General features: G+C 38.3%; 2 protein-coding genes across 4 annotated transcripts in view; one reads left to right on the top strand and one right to left on the bottom strand.

Moving 5' to 3' along the window:
• clockb (clock circadian regulator b) overlaps positions 1 to 9,761 on the bottom strand; it is an 18,726-nt gene extending 8,965 nt beyond the window's left edge. For all 3 annotated transcript variants that reach the window (XR_014593117.1, XM_083909291.1, XM_083909292.1), the window contains exons 1-16: positions 9,701 to 9,761; positions 7,099 to 7,184; positions 6,392 to 6,545; positions 6,122 to 6,210; positions 5,395 to 5,454; positions 5,001 to 5,149; positions 4,371 to 4,462; positions 3,902 to 3,991; positions 3,491 to 3,611; positions 2,849 to 2,962; positions 2,642 to 2,760; positions 1,664 to 1,746; positions 1,389 to 1,495; positions 650 to 797; positions 483 to 558; positions 1 to 35 (exon numbers count right to left, since the gene is read on the bottom strand). The exon at positions 1 to 35 is cut by the window's left edge and continues 110 nt beyond it. Coding sequence is in view for 2 of the 3 variants with exons in the window: in XM_083909291.1 (XP_083765417.1) it covers positions 1 to 35; positions 483 to 558; positions 650 to 797; positions 1,389 to 1,495; positions 1,664 to 1,746; positions 2,642 to 2,760; positions 2,849 to 2,962; positions 3,491 to 3,611; positions 3,902 to 3,991; positions 4,371 to 4,462; positions 5,001 to 5,149; positions 5,395 to 5,454; positions 6,122 to 6,138 (1,211 nt within the window). In the remaining variant the exon portion in view is untranslated. The remainder of the gene's footprint in view (positions 36 to 482; positions 559 to 649; positions 798 to 1,388; positions 1,496 to 1,663; positions 1,747 to 2,641; positions 2,761 to 2,848; positions 2,963 to 3,490; positions 3,612 to 3,901; positions 3,992 to 4,370; positions 4,463 to 5,000; positions 5,150 to 5,394; positions 5,455 to 6,121; positions 6,211 to 6,391; positions 6,546 to 7,098; positions 7,185 to 9,700) is intronic.
• A 4,587-nt stretch (positions 9,762 to 14,348) lies between these two features.
• On the top strand, positions 14,349 to 16,315 carry exoc1l (exocyst complex component 1 like; the record flags this gene model as incomplete). The annotated part of the gene is made up of 3 exons (XM_083909434.1): positions 14,349 to 14,469; positions 14,575 to 14,750; positions 16,046 to 16,315. The coding sequence occupies 3 exons, from the start codon at positions 14,349 to 14,351 to the stop codon at positions 16,313 to 16,315; spliced, it is 567 nt and encodes a 188-aa protein (XP_083765560.1).
• Positions 16,316 to 17,350: the final 1,035 nt, after the last annotated feature.

Raw genomic sequence — 17,350 nt, 5'->3', positions numbered from 1 at the left:
GTGTTCAGCTGCGACTCGGAGCCCGAGTCTTGACTCTGCAACACAGATATGTGGAGGGAAAATACACATGATAGCCAATCCCTTAAAATATAAGTCACATTATTTCATATTTTTTTCTCCCTAGAATAATCCCTTAAAGGTCCATCAAGACCTAAATGGATTAAGTTCATTGACACAACAGGAAACACGGTGTCACAAACAAGAGGGATAGTGCAATAACAACGGACTGACAGAAGTAAATGGATAATAAAATGTCCAAGAATAGACCTTTGACTTCCCTTTTTTTTTGTTAAGTTCAGTAAGTTCATATTGGAATGCAGCTGGTATTAATTTGAGTGGACTTTTTGACAATAACAAATAAGAATAATTGACTTTATTAGCTCAGTTACAACACTGACTTTAACAACAAACACCTGTATCATCGTGTATTTATGAAAACATACGAATAAAGATGATTTCCAGGGGGGGGGGCGATTTCTCACCTTATCCACAGACATCTCTGGGTTAGCCTCTTCAATACCCAGCTCCCTGCGCTGCTCTGCCCTCACTTCTGCATAACTGCATTTTTGACAACAAAAATCTGTGAGCATTTAAATCACCAGGACAAACAAGTAAATATCCCCTCAGTGACAGATTGAGAGGGACGTACCTGACAACTGTATGCGTGCAGACAATAAACTCCGGTCTGGAATTCCACTGGTGATAAGTGATATAGTAATGCGTCTGCAGCCAAATCCACTGTTGACCTTTAGTCAGGAAACGATAGTAGCACGACTTCCCTTTCCCGTACTGCATCACTGAGCGAGACAAAGGCAGATGAGAGCAGACGCATTATGCACAATACAATAAGAAAATACTTTATTATTAAGTCCACAAAAAAAAGGGTCAGAATAAGTCAGAGATCAAGAAAACATTGAATTGATATACTGGCTTCACTGATTACAATGGTGGTGGCTGTATATTCACAGGTTGCGATTGCTCTATGACAGCAAGGGAAGCTCTACTTCCTCTAAAATTTCATAAAATAAATGATCAAATATGTAATGTATAAATAAACTGGGCGTGAAATGAGCTTCCCCTGATTCACAGACCGGCAACAGCCACTGCTGCCTGAGCGTCAACAAATCTAAAAAGTCTCACTACCCCGCTCAAAAACGTCCACTAGAGGGAGAAGAAAAACTAAATCTCGATGGCTGAAACTGCAGAGGAAGTTAAAGATGGCATGGATACTATTCTCCCGCACAGAGGTCCTCGTTACGGAAACAAGGCCACATTCTACGATGCTTTGAATTTGGAAAGCTAAAACTGTTCGCTAAAAGCTAAAAGGTCACATCACAGCAGCTTCAAAAACAGAATATATAAATGCGTTTATGTATGTATGGCCTTACGGTGCTCGTGACACTTTGCTAACGTCTCCAGGTCATCCACGTGATAATAGTCGTACCCTGATGTTCCCAGAACCTCGAAAGGCAAGTAGCCTATGATTGGTGGAGCTCTGGAAAAACACAGATTACGTGCAGCAGAAAGATAGCAGTGAATGAAATATGCTTCTGAAACTGAATTTAGAATAAACTTGGATTTTTAAACATGAGATGTTCAGGCAGTGTTGGACTGGGTTATTTATTTACCGTCCAGGAAACACTTCTGATGTGTGTGTGTTTACCTGTGGTCTAAAAAGAGGAACTTCCATTCTAAACTGTGTCTGGAGGTAAATTCTTCATTGGGCTCCTCCACCGTACACATCTCCTACAGCACAAAAACAAACAAACTTAGAATTAGCACATGTTTATAATGACGACACTTTAGCCACTAAATGAGTAAAGATGTGCTTTCTGGCGAGATCACGCTCCTGGGGCATGAAAAACAAACATCTTCTCTATGGTCACAGTGACCTCGGCATGTGATATTTGACCACAATGTCTAATCTTATGTTTTAAGTAAACATTTTGTGCTCAATACCATTTCCTTAAAATACACAACATGATTGTGATACACATCTTCAACTGATTTTCTCTTATACACTACCGTTCAAAAGTTTGCACTCACTTAGAAATGTCCTTATTTTTGAAGGAAAATCACTTTTTTTCAATGAATATAACATTGAATGAATCAGAACTACAATCTATACATTGTTAATGTGGTAAACGACTATTCTAGCTGCAAACGTCTGGTTTTTAATGGAATATGTACATAGGTGTATAGAGGCCCATTTCCAGTGTTCTAATGGTACATAGTGTTTGCTAATGGCGTTAGAAGGCTATTGGATGATAAGAAAACCCTTGAAAACCATTGGGCAATGATGTTAGCACAGCTGAAAACAGTTTTGCTGGTTCTTTGACGAAAGGGCAAAATTATTATTTTGAATAAAAAATCATTATTTCTATATTTTCTATTCATTTTGCAACTCTTCTGATGAATAAACGTGTGACTTTTAATGGAAAACACCAACAAATTGTATAGGTGACCCCAAACTTTTGAATTTTAAATTAAAAAATAATGTATAAACTAAATTTCGAAATAGAAGAAAGAGCAAAAAAAAAAAACAGTGTTAGCGACTTAACAGCATTTATTACGTTTCTGAGAACAAAACAAATGTGTAAACTTGAGGGAAAATGAGTGATACCGAGTATGTGCAGCGTACCTTTATGAACTGAGGTTTGGCCAATCGGACCGTGGCCACAAAGCACACCTGGTCATCAAAAGCAGGTTGTAGCGACCGCTGTAAAACTGCTGCCAAACCGTTCCTCGTCACATTGGGAACTACAAAAAAAAATAAAACACAACAGTCAGAGAGGATAAAGTCAGAAATATTTCTTAATGGAAAACATCTTCTATTTACGTGACCCACCGTTGTTGAGTGACTTAAAGTTGCCGATGAACTTCACGTATTCATACACAGGAGGTTCTTTGGGGTCGATGGCCCCGCGTAGCATGTGGCAGCAGAACTCCATGTGATTCTTACCTGGGGAATAAACGTGTATTAAAATCAAGTCAAAACAAAATTGTAAAAAATATTGCCCTGACATCACACAAAGATGAATCAAGTTTCCTTTGTGCCGATGATTGCTGCCACGCTCGTAATTGACTGCGACGGCTCTTTGTTCAGTTGTTACAGTGAGGAGAAGATAGCTAAAGGCTAGGATTATTTTTCTTTGTAAATATTTGCTTCCGACCTACAGAGCCAGTGAACGTGTTTTTTTAAATTCCCAAAACACAAAAAAACACAATAGGCTTCAATAATTGTCAATTGTGCGGTTTTTTCAGGTATGTTGTTATTGTTCATTGAATATCAAGGCCCTAAAAATAACTTTAACTAGAGCAAACAAACCAAAAACGTCTTCCTTGTGGTCATAACCTAAATTATTTTGCACATTTTTTGAGTTATGCTGGTCACAGATAAAAAAAAACAACCTCCCAGGCTGCGGTAATTCATAAATATCTGTATATACTGTTAGTATAATGCATATTTTACCACCAAAGTGTTACTAACTTTTCTGGTAATCGGAACTAAGGCTCTCTGAGTCGGAAGGATGTGTGGACAGAGCCTTGTAAACGTCAGAGTGTTCCCCGATTGGCAGAAAGTTTAACAGGTTCTGGTCCACCAAATCCGCCTGAGGAAAACACACATACACACAAGCATGAGAACACACTCCAAACCCCATTATTCAGCACACTTGACTCATGTTGTGTCGCTTCCGTATTTGTGTAAAAAGCAAACAGCTACGAACAAGTTTCATCTCAACGGGTACGATCGTAACAACAACGGCTGTTCGCCGTACGCACGTGTTAAATAAACACACAAACAATTCTGGACTTGTTAAATCCAAACGAGCTTGTTCCACGATTCGCGTCACGGTGACTCACGCATACCAGGCCAAAGAGCAAAGTCATTGTTACTCACCGGTAAGTGTTCTAGTAGTGAGGTGACACTCTCCGAGACGTAGAGGATGTTCCCGTCAGTCATTATTGCTATAAAGAACCCATCCAGAGCCTGGAAATAAAAGATTATTTGATGTGTAGATTATTTTCTCGATGAATCGTTTGGTCCAGAAAATGTAAGAAAAAACGTTGACTAGTGTTTGTCAAATGTCTAATGTTTTGTTTTGTAATGATTTCTTTGTTATGGGGAGCAAAGAAACGAAGCAAATTCACATTTAAGAAGCTAAAACAATCATGAAAAAATCTTCACACCAATTAATCGACTATCAAAATAGTTGCCTATTTATAGATTATAGATAGATTAATAATCGATTAATTGTTTCAGCTCGAGAATGGATGGATATTTCTTTCTTATAAAAGTATAGTTCCTAAAATAGTAGTTTCGCTTTCCTCAAAGCCAGAATCGCAGTGAAAAATGTAAGACGTCTGACCTCCAGCATGAGCTGCGTGAACTCTTCATTGCTAAGAAATGGAGGCTTCCAGTCCTGCCTGATTTCACTCGACTCCGACTGGGCAGCGATCTCTGATGACAGAGAGAGAAAGAGAAACAGTGTGGACACATGTTTCAGACACAATAACAAAGTTCTTTCAGGGAAAAATACAAAAAAATCTATAGAAAAACACGATTAAGAGACACACAAGCCACATGGTAGAAACATGTAATGATACTTAAGGATTCAGAGTGACTAAAAAAAAACCAGCCTGATGATTAATTAACATGCACAGCAATAAACTGGGATTAAAATCATTTGTAACCCTCGCACAGTGTTTTAGCACAGTGTTTAGAATATTTTAGCATAAAGAATTCTTAGTATTCAGGCGGCGATCGGCTCGGCTCGCGACGGGAGAGAAGCGCAGCACAAGATGGTTATCAGTCGTAAAACATACACAGGTACACGTTAGTCTATGCGTTGTCCACTTGCGCAATAAAAACCTGTTTCCAACACACTCGTGGTCACGAGAGTAAACAAGCGATGAGCGCAGTGTACACAAAAGTGAAGGATTACAATATGATGCATATGTGGGACAAAAAGAGCCAACATAAAAAATAAATCTCTAACCTTTGTGTTTACACAAGAAGTCGATGCTTTTCTGCAGGATGGTGGACTTGTCCATCTTCCTGGTGTTGCCTGGCAACATGGTGCCAAGTTCCTTGATGAGGACATTGAACTGGTCTCTCCGTTTCTTCTCAGACTTGTTTCGGGACACACTGATGATCCAAAATGCACAGTTTTGAATTAGATTATAGGTGTCATGTGCATGTTATGATGTTATGTTCCGTGTATTTGTCCGGACTGGCCGTTTTACATACAAGGGAAAATGAGTGCATGCTTCATCATGTGACCTAGAAACTGTACAGGCCATGACACAGTGCTTAAAAATAACGTGAGTCGTTGTCGGAGAAGGATCAGCGTAACGTCAGGCTTTACAATACATCATCGTTATCTGTCTCACCGTTTCGCTTTGTCCTTATCATCTTCTTCCATCAACCCATCAAAGATGCTACAATCATCCCTAAAGAAGGAGAAGAAGACATTGCAGAGTGTCACGCGTCGGGCAGCTTAAACGCAAGATTCGCATCGTCGATAACAGTTAATGACGGATGGTAAACGGGCTAATGAGAGGATTCCTACATGCCGGGAGCAGGTTTATTTTTGGGTCACACAAGAAAAATAGAGTGAGTCAGTCAGAGAGAGAGAGCGAAGGAAGGAATGCGTTTCACTTGCCAAGAAGGTTACGAGAGCATGCACGCAATAAGGCATGTCCTTTGCTTACGTTTCACTTAATATAGGTCAGAGCGGATAAAGCAAGAAATACTTCCTACAGTCGCGTGCAATTGAATAACATCAATATGAAATTTGCAGTAAGTATTTGTCGTTTGTGTATATGTGTGGACTTTGTAACAAATCACAATAAACTTTACTGAAATCCAATTGTACTCTCCATAAAATCTACTTTTAAAACGTCTATAATGTAAAGGACGCTGAGGTAATAGTGGTGAATGAGCCGCATTACATTCACAGTTACCACATATCTGTCCCCATACAATAAAAACAACACATTTAACTCGTTGTACACCTTAAATCTGTAGTGAAAAGTACGTATGTATGAAAACGCATGAGCCCGTACCCATTAAAAAGGCTACTGTGTGCATTGTGTGCGTGTTTATTTAGTTGCATACCCGATGCTTGATGTCATGGTGGCTGCTGATCAGGGTTGTGGCTGGAGTGAATAGCTCTTTAGGCGTGAGGTAGGCATTTGGAAGACCACCTGCGGAGACAGAAAAAAGGAGTGTCGTGTTAGTTTAAGCACCTGCAGCGATTTATACGCTGCCTTTGTGAACAGTAACGCAAGTACTTATTGCACTAAATAAAGCGTAAATTACATTCATTCTAGTTAAACTAGTTCATCACAACACATTCTATTGTTTACACGCGAGTCGTCACCTCACCCCACTGCAACTTGTATACGAGGCTGGTCTTTTCTCAGGGGTCACAGTAAGGGTGTGGGGGTCAAAGGTGACTCTCCAGGCAAAACTGACGCTAAGGTCATCAGGGCCACGAGAGGGCATCGGTCCATAGGAGAGGCATGGTGCTCGAGCAAACCTGAGGTGGGAGAAATCAGAGCAGAATAATGTATTCCTTCACCTTTACCACCACAGAAATAGTGAAAAGTCCCTCTCTATTTATTCACCCTACACTAACTGCAGAGAATAACTTCCAGAGGTAATAGAGTATGGAATTCGCTGATACGCATGTGTATTTCCTCTATTCTATTTTATTTTCACGTTTTCAATTTGTTTAAGAAGGAGCAAACCTCATGAAAACATAGGTTGAGGTTACCAGCACAGTAGATAATGAATTCATCAAACAATGACAATTTGACAAGCTAGTTTTCACCAGTTTTACACATCATCACTCAGCATATTGAAACGAGGACTGTTTTGTTGTCACTTACGATCATTTTAACCAACAATAAGTAATAAATAACTGGATAAAAATGGCTTGAATTAATCCTGAATGGACTAAAACCATAGTTGTTACTACTGAATTAGTGAAATTAATTAAATGACTTCATGATTTTGGTGCACAATGCCCAGGTTGTATATCAAAATCATGTATTTAATTATAATGTATTATATATTGTACAGTATCTTACTGTCTTTAACGTCTTCTCGCAGGTAAAAACGGCAGACTTTATCAGCTCAGGCACTGACAAAGGTTCTCGTGTAAACCCCACCTCAGCTGAAACACAAAAGAAACCTGGCGTAACAATCATACCATCATATAGCTTGCGTTCACTGTTTACTATGCATGCAAATAGTCGAGGCCAGCAGGAAAATATGAACGTGTTAGTTACTGCAAATTTTAAAAAAATGGTGAATGAAGACAAACAAACAAACCAAAGAAATCAAACAAAAAAGATTTAAAGCCAAACATATTCACTTTATGGTGAAATAAAGCCGAGAAGTCAGTAATTATTTGTCACATCTACTCGTTAACAACCAAAAATCCCCATTTTCCACAGCCAGTCTTCACAATATGGTGGAAGTAAAACCAAAGAGGCCAAAAACTCATATATTAAATGATAAAATTCCTTCCCAATAACCAGCAAATCTGCACAATTAAACATCACAGGAAAGAAATGTCTGGTGTTCTGTTTTTTCCCCAAACTTGTCAAAACAATCCCAGACAACATTCTGGACCAGATGAATCACACTTTGTCCCGACAAAACCAATTTAAGAGGACTTTGTAGCTTAGATATGTCAGTGGGCCACACTGTGTGGAGTGTGTTCTTAAATTCAAACGCTCTTATAATATTTACATGTATATTTGTATTTCACAGTAGAGATTGATGTTGATCTTTTAAAATCAGAGCAGTATATATTAATATTAATATTAATAATCTTGTTGGCTGATGATATTAAGTGAGTTTTCTTTTTCCCTGTCCCTATCATAAAATATATAATTTAAAGAATTGTAACACTCAATACACAGAGTTGAGTGAATGTAATATTGTCCGTCTCTCCAATCAGCATTTTATCTGCACTGCAGTCCACTTGTTTTTATGAAAACAACAACAATTATAACATGAATTTAGGCAACAAAAATCATGTTTTCAGCGCTATTAGGGGCATTTATAAACTTTCAGAGAAAAACAAATGTGTACACTTATATTAATAAGTAATTATTAACCAATTAGATAATGACCAACAATCCCCCTAACACACAAACATTTTCTACTACTGTATACAACCTATGAATATTATAATTTAAATAATACTACAATGTCTATAAATGTAATCTAACACATTTTATTTAAGTAGCTGTGGTTTGGGGATTTAAAGAGTGTTTGTATAAAACTCTAAAATGAAAAACAAAACAACTTCTGCATTTATGATAAATTGTTGGCCAACCAAAACTATACAAGTAACAGCGTATACTTGCGATACGTTAATAATATCGTGATAACATGTTTTTCGATACATTGAGTAGCATTTTCTTTCCTATCCATAGCCTATATGATAAACATGGTCATTATCACACTAAACACACCCGTGTTAAAGCAAGATAATGTTGATATTTGAGGTTTATTCGAACGTTTCGGGGGGTCTCTCCGTAGCCATGTACTGTATGTATGTTTTCCCGATGGCCAATAAGTAAAGCCTCATTAGCCTGCTGAGCTTCTCCATTGGGCGACTCTCGCCACTGTACGCCATTGCCAATAAATAAACACTGACGTTAGCGGCGATATTGTGTTAATACAATCAACAATAACACGTATCGGATATCACACACGGCGTAGTAACAGCTCAAATACACCTTTTAGTGCCACAGGTGTTCGTTACACAACACGAAACGGAGCAAGCCCCGTACGGTTAGCTAGCAGGCTAACTAAGCTAAACTGCCCGTTTAACTCGAGAGAGCGAGAGAGAGGGGGGGTTTAATCAGCTCGTGCCGCCGCCGCTGCTGCTCCACTTTAGTCCCGACACAGTCCCCACAAACACGGAACAACACGGGCCATAATTACAGGTAAAAAAAAAAAACATGTCACCTTTGTACCGCACAAAGACGGAATATCACGCAGGGGCTGCCCCTGGCCCCGAGCCTCAAGCTGTCACGCAACAACTGACACCGAAGACAGGATAAAATGTGTGCGGGAAAAATGATTATCAGAGGTCCGCGAGCAGCACTGAACGCTGGGGCTGGGTCTTCGCTTTAAAAAAAACAACACAAAAAAACACCCCCCCTCCACAGAAATAGGAATATCTGCGGGCCGAGCAGCGTCTAAAACCCCGGCGATGATGGAAACATTTTCGCGGCAGATGTATGTACACACACACACTCACACACACACACACGCGCGTGTGTGTATATGTGTGTGTGTGTGAGCGCGCGCGCATACAACACACACACACACAGTGACAGTGAGCAGCGCTCGTGCACGCGCTCGCCCACGCTCGTACACATCGACAGTGGCTGCTCTGAATGTGGGTCACTGGGCCTTGCTCTCCCTCAAGCGTGCGGAAACAGTCCCGAAGCCTCCTCTGCAGTCCCACCGCTTCCGCACGCTAAAACACACACACACACACACACGCATACACACTCACACACACAGTCACACACACACACTACACTACACAACACCGTGTGCAACCGCGGTGCTTTCACACCACGATCAAACGCCAATCAATCAATTCAAAATAAAAGCCTTAAAACACACGAGAGCAGCAGCAGCAGCAGTTCGTGTTGGACTTACTTGAGCAGGCGGTTGCAGGCGGTCGGTGGGGGCCAGCAGCAGCAGCAGCAGCAGCAGCAGGACTCTCCGGCTAGGGAGAAAAACAGGAGGCCTACTTCATATTACGACGTACAGTCATGCGCAATGGAGACAGTAGGGCGCACTATTTTGCAAGTACAGTAGCAGGAGAGGAGCCCAGGGGGAGCGAAGTGGCTGTTTTTTGACTCCCTTACAGTCACAGAGGCGATTCTAGAGTCTGTAGGGGCCATAAGCGCCCTGTTCATCACCCATTATGTTATAAATAATCTGACACCAACGAAAAATGTATGACTTCAAAATATTTTTTTTTCAAAATGAATGAAATAACATTGTAATTAAAAAGTAAGTGAAAATATAAATGTAAATAAACTACTGTAATTAGCTTTTTTTTTAAAAAAAACTATATAAACTTAGTAAAAAAAAATACATTACAATGTTTATTATAAAACAATATAAATATATAGAACAATAAAATACTGTAAATAACTGGAAAAAAAAAACATGCATTACACTGTAAATAATCCTCTTCATTTTCCAACTTGCAGAACGATAACTTCACACAGGTTGACGTGAGGTGGGGCCCCTTTAGGGAGGTCTCCTACTGAGATGTCATTGCAAATCGCCCATTGTTGTTTAAGGGGGGCGGGGAGGCGGGGAGGCGGCTGGTCACACTGCACATTAAGCAGCAGGAGCCCGAGGGTTGTTTTTACTGAAAATTTTCAGTAAAAACAACCCTCAGGCTTCAAGTGTCGGGGGCCCCCTATCGGCTCGGGGGCCCCAAGCAGTTGCCTGTTCACAAGAAGAGCACAAGGACGCGATTGTGCAGCTGCTGCAAAAGGCAATCATGACCAGGAATGAAATATATTATCATCATCATAATAATAATAATAATGCACATTTGTAATATTCACAATTTTTTTTTATTACTGACAATGACAATGTGACCTAATTTCTCCCCCCAGGGATTAATAAAGTATTCTGTTGCGTGTGATTCTGCTTGTGAATGTTGGCCAGGAGGGTGCAGAGCAGAGCAGAGCAGAGATCAGTGTGGATGTGTGGGGAAGGCCTTGTTGCCTGGTGGCACGGGGGTTTCCCCCTGTAATCGACATCCAATCACAGGCTCTGCAACGAGACATGACGTTACAAGTGCACTGAGTCGAGGATCCCCGACTTTATATCATAGTGCAATAAAAAAAATGACAGGAAAAGCCTTTTTTTTTCATATAAATATGGCCTAATGAAAATGGATGAGTTTCTGTTTTATTCATATGTATTAAAAAACATTATGAGGATGTCAAAAACATTAACTGTTCTATAATTTTCTTATATATTTTATATTCATATTTTATGTCCTTTTATTGATCGTCAATTGATCGTCAATTTTCCACCAAACCTTTTAGTGACCTCACCAAGTTTGAAGGTGATCGCTTGATAACTGTAACCTACGACAAGTCTGATTTTGTAGCATTTGTCCAAATTCGACAAAAACGCCTCCGTTTTCGCGTTCGATCCAAAATGGCGGTCTTCCTGTAGGATTCACAGGACACTTGTCATCGACTTTTATTTACGGCCCAACCTAATGAACGTGTGTACCAAGTTTCGTTATTGTACGACAGGAAATTACCTGCTAGCACGTTTTTTGCGTCAGTTTTTAGCCCCTCCCACTTCCAATTTTCCACGCTTTTCCACCAAACCTTTTGGCGACAACACCAAGTTTCAAGGTGATCGCTTGAAAACTGTAACCTACGACTAGTTCGATTTTGTAGCATTTGTCCAAATTTGGCAAAAACGCCTCCGTTAGCATTGGTGCAAATTTGCCAAAAACGCCTCCGTTTTCGCGTTCAATCCAAAATAGCGGCCTTTCTGTAGGATTCACAGGACACTTGTCATCGACTTTTATTTACGGCCCGGCCTAATGAACGTGTGTACCAAGTTTCCTTCATGTACGTTAATGTACGACAGCAAATGACCTGCTAGCACTTTTTTTTCTTCTGTTTTTAGCCCCTCCCACTTCCAATTTTCCACGCTTTTTTTCCGAACATTATGTATCACTGCTAAAAATGCAATGTAAAAGGAATCACGACTTTGACTCAACAACACATAAGAATACATAATTTAAAGCCTGAATATGTGACCTATAAACACACACACACACAGGATGTCCATATAAGGAGTTACCATGGGTGCACCTGCGGCCTGTGTTTTTTCATTCATCGCAAAGTCGGCGAGGACATAAATAATCACTGTAAGAACTATAAATTCATGAGAATATACAAATATAAACTGACCGAGACGTTTCGCAGCCTTTGAAACTATGGGATTTCTTTACTTTTTCCTGTCCTATAATAATCCTTTCCATGCATACGCCATACAATGGGGCTTTGAGGGTTTATGATATTAGTAAGTACAATAAGCCTCATGTGTTATTCATGAGATTCAACACTTGTATATTTCCTCCCTACTTCCTGCGTGCCTGTCCATCCTGCTCATCTTTCCATCTCAGAGGTAAAAGGCCTTTCAGGAGAACACCCACAAAAACTATCAACAGCAACAACAATAAAGCACTTAGCTGCGCAATGAAAACGAGCCGTCTTGTGTGTGTGTGTTTTTTTACACAAATGTGACAAAGCAAGTCAACATGAACACTGGATTCACCTCATGTGAACCGAAGAAGAACTTGATCCAAAAACTTGCTCATCAGCACACATTTCCCTTGTGGAGCAAACCCACCCTTTGGTGAAAACCCCCCCCTCCACGTAAGTGCCTCACCTCACTTGTAACTGTTCTCCGAGATTGAATTACTACACGGTAATGGAAAACCATGCAGAGTGCTTGTGGGACATCCTTTTCCCACAAAAGAACCGTTTAATCACAGACAAACATCGGGCACTTTGCCACATTATATATCACCGTCTGTGTGCGAGCGAGTGCACGAGAGACAGGACGACGGCCACGGAAAAGAAAGAAAGAAAGAAGAAGAGACTGTACTATTGTGAGAGGGAACATAATAAATAACCACATGTTACCGCGGTATAAAGTGTTCATCTGGGCTATCTGTGTCAGACACACTTCATCCAAAGTAAACACAGATCCAAGAGTGAAATCCATATTTGCAGGAAATATCATCATCATAATGGGTCTTAATAGAAGCAATAAAAAAGGTAAAATTATGAATTTGATTGCCCTTTCTTCCAAATACCCCACTGGCCGGTGAATATGAAGATAGCACTTTAATGAAAGATAAACATGGATCATGAGATTGGTGCTGCTGCTGCTGCTGCTGCAGTGTGTGTGTGTGTGTGTGTGTGTTCTTGTACTTGCGGCATACTGAGGACCAGTGAGGGTTTTTAACCATCAAAGTGAGGTCATTTTTACGGAGTGAGGACATTTTGGCCGGTCCTCACTTTGTTTTCATTGAAATCACTTCCTTTGGTTGCTATAACATGCTCAATTTGTCAGAAAAAAAACAACATTTGGACGATACAGTATAGTATGACGTTTTTGTCAAGTTTTGGACCAAACATTTTTGGTAAAAAAAAATTTTTTGAATTCGGTCGACATAGTATAGTATGACGTTTTTTTGTTTTGGACGACAGCATAGTAGGACATTTTTGTCAAATTTTGGACCAAAAATTTTTGGTAAAAAAATTTTTTTTAATTCGGTCGACATAGTATAGTATGACGTTTTTTTGTTTTTTTTAAATTTTGGACCAAAAATTTTGGGTAAAAAAATTTACGACGTTTTTTTGTTTTTCTTTTAATTTTTTGGGTTAAATTTTTTTTTAAAAATTGGTCGACATAGTATAGTACGTTTTTTTGTTTTTCTTTTAATTTTGGAACAAAAATTTTGGCAAAATTTTTTTTTTTGTTTTGGACGACAGCATAGTAGGACATTTTTGTCAAATTTTGGACCAAACATTTTTGGTAAAAAAATTTTTTTTAATTCGGTCGACATAGTATAGTACGACGTTTTTTTGTTTTTTTTAAATTTTGGAACAAAAATTTTGGGTAAAAAAATTTACGACGTTTTTTTGTTTTTCTTTTAATTTTTTGGGTTAAATTTTTTTTTTAAAAAATTGGTGGACATAGTATAGAGGACGTTTTTTTGTTTTTTTTTTAATTTTGGAACAAAAATTCTGGGTAAAAATTTAAATTTTTTATTTTGGACAATAGTATAGTATGACGTTTTTGTCAAATTTTGCCAAGTTTTCCAGCCCTTTTTGCTCTAGGGCTCCACCTGCATACATTTTATGATACTGCAACCAGTAGTTCTTTATAGATGTCATTCATGAAGAAGATATATTGTGTTGATTTATAAAGTGGAAATGCTGGTCCTCATTTTGTCAGCAACCCAGTCCTCAGTATGCAGCAAGTACAAGAATGTGTGTGTGTGTGTGTGTGTGTGTGTGTGTGTAGGATTAAGAGCCCATTCCACTCACAATCATATATTTTCACACAGTCTGACCGAGGCTGAAGCGGCGCCCCCTCCCTCCTGACCACAGGTCTCTCACCATCTCTTCCTTTTCCACTCTCAGATTCCATCTCTCTGTTTCTGTGAGGCTGTATTTTTTTTGTCATCCATCATCCATCATCCATCCATCATCCATTTCTCCCCTCGTCTCTTCCCGTGATGTCGTCTCTTCTGAGGGAGGAGATGCAGAGAGTTTTATTTCGACCCACGAAGCAGAGATTGGTGGAGTTTATTGAGATCGAAGAGCCGGGCCATGGACGACATTTTCTCTGCGTCTCAGGTAAGCAGAGATTTGATTTATTTATTCTCCCCCCCTGAGACATTGAAAGGATTGAATGTGTTCAAACAAACGTACGCAATTTTTCGTTTGATTTATTTATTTCAGTTGCAAAAAACAAACTGGTGCAGTTGAGCATAGTGCGATGTCAGATATCACAGCCCAACAAGTCCGGATCCAAGAGGTCCCACACCAAACGCTCCAGCATCCAGGACTGCTACAGGACCACTGAGGTCTGGTCTCTGCAGGACCTGTCTCTTGTTGACGGGCGGGACCCTGATGTGGTAACAGCAGATTTATATTTGTTTTTGATGTGTTTGATGAAGATAATGTGTTCTTCTTTACTTTCTGTACGGTTTGATTGTAAACTGCATGTTTTTTTCTGTGTAAAAGGACAAAACGATGCTATTCATCTAAAGCTATTGGTTAACTTACTTCACTATTTCATTACATTTTAGGTTTTTTAAAAATAAACATGCATAACAATTATTGCATGTACAGTGTTATCCTATTTTACTCAGCTGTCCACACATGAACATATCTAAATCCCTTTCATCACCTTTATTTAATTTAATTTAATTAAAGGTCAGCAACACAGTTCATAATAAAAACAAGTTCAAAAGACAGATTAAAACAATTAATTAAAAATACAAAGTGCAGTCGTTCTAGAGAGTTTTCCATATTCAGGTATCCATCATATGGATATATTCCACACGATTTAATTATTCTGTGTGGAAAAAATAACAGTAACAGACATCTGATGTCTTGAATAATTATTTCAAGCTTTTATTCAAATTAATTCTAATTTTTTAACATTTGAAAAATAAATAAACTGCATGTTCGATTTGTTATTTAGGTGATTTTGGTTCAGCTGTGATATTAAAAAAAAGTGTAAAATATGTAATTTCTTTTTTATAATACTACATATATACATATATGTACATATATATATTTACACATATATAAATATACATATATACGTATACATATATAATATATACACATATACATACAAACATACATATATACACATATACATACATACATATATAAACATATACATACATATATACATACATACTATATATAGATACATACATATATATATAAATAGATAAATACATACATATATACACATATACATACATACATATACACATATACATACTGTATATAGATACATATATACATATATTATAATGTAATTGTTTTTTATGTATATATATATACATATATAATATATATACACATACATATATACATGCATACATACAAACATACATATATACATACACACATACATACCGTATATACACATACATACATACATACATATATACATACATACACATATACATACTGTATATAGATACATACATACATATATACATATATTATAATGTAATTGCTTTTTATGTATACATATATAATATATATACACATATACATATATACATGCATACATACAAACATACATACAGTATATATACACATACATACATACGTATATATGTATACATACATATAAACATACATATAAACATACATATTATATTGTAATTGTTTCTTTTGCCACCAGGACGACCCGTGTTTCCTGCTGCACTTTGATAAGGTTCGTGCGGTGACGGCCGTCAGCTGCTCGGCCAAGTATGCGTTCGTGCGTGCCCTGGTGGCCGTCTGCGACCAGCAGTGTCAGAGGTCACTGAACCTGCGGAACTTTGACTGGACCTACATCAAGCCCACCTCCTTCTACTCCAACAGAGGGGACTGCGTCGTCCTGACACAGATATGCTTCTACGCCTTCAATTTGGTGTGTCTGTCCATGTGTCCTGTGCCTCTGGACGCATAACACAATGAAACAATAAGTGTGTTTACGCGTGTGTGTGTGAGTGTGTATGTGTTGGTGTACGTGTGACAGAGATTTACTAAAGTTAATAGTTAATATAGTTTGATAAATAGGTGGTTTTGCGTGAACGTTGGCTTCCTCCTACACAAATAGGGCTTTTATATATGAGTTGATTACTACGGTCTGTATTAAATATTCTGCTGAATGTATCTTTGTCAAACTGTATAATGTACTTTTACAAATCTGCAAAGGTATTATATTCTGTGTGCTCGTGTAAAATGTGAATTTGGAATGGAGTAGAATTATTGCAGTCTCAAATCCCCGACTTTAGCCGTTTTACCACTCTTCAGAAATTGATTTGTGCAATAGGAAGAACGTTTTAGTGATTTTAGTGGCCTTTATCCTCGAGTTGCACTACAAGTCGTGTCCAGTGATAGCTCATGAAATTAAATTAGAGTCATGTAGCATTTGTTTTCTTGGAAATCTAAATAAAACACTCACCATGTAGTCAACATGGAGTTGGGAATAAAATATATGATTTTATAATAAAAAACAAACCTATACAGGAGGCTGTGTGAGTCTTATCCATGACTTGGTGATGATGTTTTTCTGTGGCCTTGTTTACATGTGGTGAAAGAAGTATTAATACTTCAATTAAAGCACTGATATTAAGTGTAAAAAAAAATGGAAAAAATGAAGGTCCTGTATTGACAGTGTTGTTCAAGGAAAATACGTGTAACCAGCAAAATGTTATTAAAAGTTTAACGTGTAAACGGCGTCTTCCTCATTACTGCATTTGTTTCTCGCGGCACATTTAAAACAGGGCTGCAAACTATATGGACATTAAAAAAGACGTTACTTTAAGAGTTAACATGTTTTGAATTTCAACATTTTACAGCTCCAGCTACAGATTTGCTTCGTGGTAAAAAAAACCAAACAAAAAATAAGTCGTTTGAAGCGATGAGTTATTTTATTAGTGATAAAACAATAACGTCACATCAACATCAGAAAATAAGATAATAATCAGAGACATTTTCT

Source organism: Microchirus variegatus, assembly GCF_963457635.1.
Source record: "Microchirus variegatus genome assembly, chromosome: 23".
NCBI classification, from domain to species: domain Eukaryota; kingdom Metazoa; phylum Chordata; class Actinopteri; order Pleuronectiformes; family Soleidae; genus Microchirus; species Microchirus variegatus.
Note: the sequence above shows the minus strand (reverse complement) of the source record. Positions and strands in the feature narration are given on the sequence as shown.